General features: G+C 37.9%; 1 protein-coding gene across 1 annotated transcript; it reads right to left on the reverse strand.

The window, feature by feature from the left end:
- Positions 1-4433: 4433 nt before the first annotated feature.
- LOC149212919 (putative 2' cyclic ADP-D-ribose synthase BdTIR) lies at positions 4434-4967 on the reverse strand. Its single transcript, XM_089388870.1, has one exon. The coding sequence runs from the start codon at positions 4965-4967 to the stop codon at positions 4434-4436; it is 534 nt and encodes a 177-aa protein (XP_089244996.1).
- Positions 4968-6182: the final 1215 nt, after the last annotated feature.

Raw genomic sequence — 6182 nt, forward strand, 5'->3', positions numbered from 1 at the left:
TCATTTAATTTTGGTAAATTTAAAATTAGAAAAATTAAATTTTAAAAGATAAAAAAAATAATTTTTTTTTTTTTAAAAGTAAACGTAAGATAAAATCATTTAATTTTTGGTAAATTTAAAGTTAATGTCAGCCTCAATATTTTTTGAATACATTATCACCCTGCTGCTACACAGAATAATAATATCATTGAGTAACATAATTTTTTTAAAACAAAAACTAGTAATTTTTATTTATATTTAAAGACAAATGCACAAGATGGGTTACATAAGTAGATAATCCAGGTGTCCTTTGGGAGGGAACTGCAGGGACTTGTTATTTAGGATTTACTAGATACAAAAGGATTGGGAACTTATGAACTAGGGAATCAACTCTTTGAAAATTTTTCCAATTAAAAAGCAATTTTTTTTTTCCCTAATTGGGAGTCCAATTGGCTTGGAAGTAAAACCAATTTGTTGTTATGTTGTTGCATGTGGAATCTTAGTCTGTTTTTTTTTTCATTCGAAGTTCTATATTGCTGTGTATTTTTGCGACCAAAGTTCTAATTTTGGTAAAATTAACTTATAATTTGAGATTTCTAGCCTTTGTTTCAAACTATATGTGTTTGAGGATGAGAAATGAGTTCCCTAAAAAAAAGTCTTGGAGCTGTACAAGGTAGGATAATGCCCTTGAAAAGTATATATTTCCTTTTCCAAATTGTTGGAGAAATTCAAAATTTATTTACAAAATTGTTAAAGTCCTTTTTCGACACGTGTTTCAAACTACGAAAAGATTGATTTGTACTCATTAAAGTTCTCTATAGTAAGAGGAAGTGATCAAGAATAAATATGGAGGAATTGTACCAAAACAACCTTTGATTTCGAAGGTAGCAAATCCCGATCTATTTCTTCAACATATGGCTCATGATTTGTAAAGCTCAAGGAAGGAGCATTGCATTAAGATTTCATTGTAACATGTTCTTTCCTTTCCTTGATATTTTTTTGTCTTTCAACAGTGGTCAAAGAAACATTAATTAGTGCTATAAGCTATTGCCTTAAGAAGTTTCCTTTGCAACATCTGGTACAATTGCTAATTTACACATTTCTAAGGTAACTAATACTCGTGTGAAATGAGTGATTTTGTCCACTATCTCTGTAACCTCAAAACATATCCATATTACCATATTGCATTACAAATTAATAAAAATTTAAATCAACTAAGTCTTAAAAACTATCTTAACAAGACATTTTATCATCAACTAATTTACACATTAAAAACTTAATTTAAAAATATTAAAAATAATTTTTTATAATATTTAAATTTAATAATAATATATATCCATTTAAATTAGAAATAGTTATAATTTTATTATTATTATTATTTATAATTTTAAAAGGGTTAATTTTCTAAAGAAATGAATTACTGTACTTTAAGATATTTGAATTATATGAAACTATATTGATGCATATAAAAATAATGGAAATAATATAATTATTACTTGTAAAGATAAATCATACATTAATGATGAATTGTGCATGAGACTGGAGTAATGAAATCCACTCAATATACTTCATCTTCTTCACCCTATAGACTGTAAAAATATTTAAGCCCGGCAAAATTTTAATCAATATAATTAAGCAAAATGTAGATCTAACAGGTAGTGATGACGGAATACACTTTCACTGTTAATGACGGATCTCTGTGTCCAACGTGTGCGCTTGCCACGACTGCAATTATGAATGACCCATATGACGGCAGTGCCATTGTTTTTCATCTCAACAACCTCTCCTGCAACCGTTGGCGCAGCAGCTCCACCACATCCCTAGTCCACCGCAAATTGGAGCACCCTCTCAAGTCCATACGTTCTAGGTTCATCCAGTTCCCGATTGAATCTGGGAGCGCCTGCAAGGTGTGGCAGCCTCTCAAGTCGATGTTTCTGAGGTTAGTCCAGTTCCCAGATGAATCTGGGAGCCCCTGCAGGGTGTTGCATAAGCCGATGTTAATTTGTCTGAGGTTCGTCCAGTTCCCAGCTGAATCTGGGAGCTCCCGCAGGGGGTAGCAGTTGGCCAAGTCAATAACTTCTAGATTCGTCCAGTTCCCCGCTGAATCCGGGAGCCCCTGCAGGACGTAGCAGTTGGTCAAGTCAATAACTTCTAGGTTCTTCCAGTTCCCAGCTGAATCTGGGAGCTCCTGCAGGCGGTAGCAGTCGCTCAAGTTAATTTGTCTGAGGTTCGTCCAGTTCCCAGCTGAATCTGGGAGCTCCCGCAGGCGGTGGCAGTCGCTCAAGTCAATTTGTCTGAGGTTCGTCCAGTTCCCAGCTGAATCTGGGAGTTCCCTTAGGGCGTAGCACCCGCGCAAGTAGATTCGTTGGATGTTCTTCCAATTCCCCGCTGAAACTGGGAGCTTCAGCAGGGCGGAGCAGTAGCTCAAGTTAATTTCTCTGAGGTTCGTCCAGTCCCCACCTGGGAGAAACCTGATATTTTTACATTTCTCTAACTTCAAGAGTTCCAAGGAATGCAAACCACAGACTTCGTCTGGCAAATCTCTAAGACCAACAGGGTCATTCCCGTCCCCTCTCGTCCAGCGCAGGACAAATTTTTCAAGGTGCTTGAGCGTTCCAATGGACTTTGGAACATTAGAAAGGTTAGCATCAATATTCAATTCCCTCAATTGCAGAGGTGCCTGCAATGTTCACATGTTCAAAAGAGGGTTTTATCCTCTCCGTTTCAACACTCTGGTAATGTATGCGAAGACAAGACAAAACTGAAGAGCAAGCAATTTTTACAATTTGAAGAAAAAACAAAATAAACAGTTTTGTGAATGTGAAGAAACAACATGACTACCTGAGATTGATTTTGCCAGAGTGTTTCCATTTCTCCCCCCTGTATATGCAAAACTCGCAAATTCTTTACTGAAATCCAGGGAGGTAGGGAGGAAAATGGACAGGAATCCCAGCGGAGCCACACTATATGGGGTGGCTGTGGAAAACTGAATATTCTTTCCACGCTATTACCTTGAGCCCTAAACAGCTGCAATCCGCGTATGTCAGTTGGTATTTCAAAAGATTCTTCAGGGTCAGTCCCGTGAACCATGCTAATTCCCCGCACCTGAATTGTCCATTCGGAGCTGTCAGAGTCAAGATTGACGATATGGCAAAGTTTTAAAAATAAAAAACATGAGAAACACAAGTTTGATAATACAACCCCCTATTTTGAAAATCCGTCGAAAGCTTCAAAATACATACAGGTGAATGGTCGAACACAATATCATCTGACCGCCAAAGCCGATGCGGAATTTCTGTTTTTGCGATATGTCTGCCCAGGTCCCGAAGGTGGTCGTGCATTCTTATACGGTTTTTACTGTCCACCTCCAACAGGCTTTTGTTTTCTAGGTTCCGGAGACCCAGCGATCCTTGCCAGCGGGATCCGTCCCATATTCTTATGGCGGTATCCCTTTCTTCTCCTATCAAGAAACAAGCAGCATCTAAGAATATCTGTTTCTCCTCATCATCCAAACTGTCGTAGCTAATCTTAAGTCTGCTCAGTATATCTATGGGAGGTATTGTGGAGATTTTGTTGAATTGCGCTTCCCAATAGTGCAAATCTTCATGACAAAGAAGCGCTCCGATCACTTGAAGAGACAATGGCAATCCACCGCAGACATCCAAAAACTGTTCAACCAATTGTTCAAATCCAGTACGAGGATAAGAGTGGTTAAAGGCATGCATGCAAAATAGCTCACGGGAGTGTGGTTGATTTAACCCTGTCTGCTTGTAAATGAATGACTCCTGTATCCCAGATCTTTTGAGAAGGCCCATGTCCCGAGATGTAACTAAAATGAAGCTAGATGAATGAATGGCATCTTTAATTGGTAAAAATAATGCATCTAATTGACTTATATGATCAACGTCATCTATCACTACCAGAACCCGGGGAGAATGTGAGAGATGCTTTTTGATCGTCTCTACGCCTTCATCGGTGCTGCTTATGTACTGTACATCTGGCTGACCCAAGTCTTTAAGAAGCGTGGTCTGCAATCTGTTTAGAAGGCCCTTGGCTGCTTTTTCTCTCACATCGAACAGGAAAGAAGATCCATCATACTTTGATCTGTAAAGGTTGAAGAGTTCTTTTGCGAGGGTCGTTTTTCCAAGTTCCAACCCCGCCATAACCCGCAATTCCAACAGCTGTAGGTTTCTCGCTTTGATGCTGCGATAACACCGTCCTCTCGAAATTTTTCACTTTGTCGTCGAGGCCAGTTGGATATTTAGCGACATGCAGCGGTGTTTTCCCAACCTTTCTGAAAGCTTGCTCGACGACCTTCTGGACGAGCAGCCCCTCGTCACTGATTAATATTCACCATTAAATCACAAGTAAGGAACTCTTACAAAAATAAAAGTGTGACAAACCTAACAATCCACTAAATAAGTAAGAATAACAACAAGAAGACGTGAATTCCCTTACCCGTTACACGCGTTCAGCTCAAAACCGCTTATTTCTGCGACAACAGAAAGAGCGTTCGTCCATTTTTCAAGAGTATGGGAGTCGTATCGTGGTTGAGAATCGAATGCTCTCTTCATTGCGAGAATGCGCAGATCTTGAGCATACACTCCATTTCCACTCCGCACCCATCGAAGTTGTGAAGGATTGACATTATAAAAGACCGGAATGATTGTTTTCCCGGTCTCCAGCATCTGGACAAGTTCATTGAGACACCAGGGTGATTCCGCGTATCGAGGAGAGAAAATTGCAATATGGAGGGAAGCTGAGTTAATAGCCCCTTCGATCTGAGGCTTCAAATTGTCACCGGCTTGCAATTCCTCGATGTCCAGAAAGACTCTTAAACCATGTCTACGAAGGCTGTGGTACAGATGGCTAGCGAGGCCTCTCTTGACATCGGGACCCCGGTGTTTAATGAAAACGTCAAATGGAGAGTAGTTGTTGTTGATTTCATATGAAGTAGGAGGAGATGCAGATGCAGATGCAGAGGCCATGGGATACAGTAGAGAGTAATGATAGAAAAATGAAAGGTGAAGAAATAGGCGAGAGAGATTGCGTGCTTGAACTCACCCTCAAAATCTTGGTCGTCCTGGATCCCACAAGTGGAAAGTTCGTACCAGCTGCAACTCTAAGACCCTCTGTGTTTGCTGTATCGCAAGATTTGAGTTGTATATATTTCCTTCTCTTTATTATTAAAATATTATTTTATGGTCCGTTGAATCGAAGTATAACGTTGATGTATAGAAATTCTCGGTAGTTTATTGGTTGGGCCCTCACATAAAGCATATCTGTTTACACAATGACAAAATCTGATTCCTTTGTTTGTCGTGGCTGTAATAACTTATACGCACAAAAGGTGGCATCCACAGAAATAAGAAGATGCTATGACCATATATGTCCGTATGTTCTCGATTCATTAACAGGTGGCATCTACGGACATAAGAAAATGTTATGGCACTTGTAAATTTAAAGTTGCTTAAACCTCGTTTATTAAATTAAATTGTGTTTCTTTAAAGCTAAGAGGGATATTGTTTCTCTCGGATGGTAACATAAGACCATGTTATTCATTTTTTAAAGGATAAGAACATTTATATATGTGAGAAAAAAAAACTTTAAAATTATATATTTTTAAAGATATAGTGTATTTAGAAAGATTTTTGTCGACGGGTTTCGAACCAACTAGTGTGGTTCATCGACAAGTTGAAGAAACAGATCCAGTCTAGCATGTTAAACTAAGTTACCAGAAAACGGATACGGGAACAGATACGGGTACGGGGTTTGAAACGGATACGGCAAATTTTCAAAAAATCTGGATACGATACGGCAGGAAACGGCACATAATAAATATATTAAAAATATATATATATATATATATATATATATATATATATATATATATTAAAAATAAAAAATTCATATTACCATTCATATTTCAGAATCTAAATTATCATCTATGATCTATCATGATTCATGATTCATCATCATCAATTCAAGTTTCAACTTTCAACATATGCCATATGGCATAAACATTCAACATTGCCATCATCATTAACGATTATTATAACATTCATGATTCAAGTTTCAAGTTTCAACTTTCAAGTTTCAACATATCATCAAGTTTTTGTTTCAAATTGCAAACATCAAGTTATCAACATAGTAGGTGACCACGAACACCATAGGTCCCATCCCTGACCAATGAAATATTCTAA

This window comes from Pinus tabuliformis, chromosome 1_1 (assembly GCF_031772625.1).
Source record: "Pinus tabuliformis cultivar Carrire ecotype Pingquan chromosome 1_1, CPIR1, whole genome shotgun sequence".
Taxonomy (NCBI): Eukaryota; Viridiplantae; Streptophyta; class Pinopsida; order Pinales; family Pinaceae; genus Pinus; species Pinus tabuliformis.

Coding starts and splice junctions, on each gene's coding strand:
- LOC149212919 (XM_089388870.1), bottom strand. CDS start 4,967: ATGGCCTCTGCATCTGCATCTGCATCTCCTCCTACTTCATATGAAATC.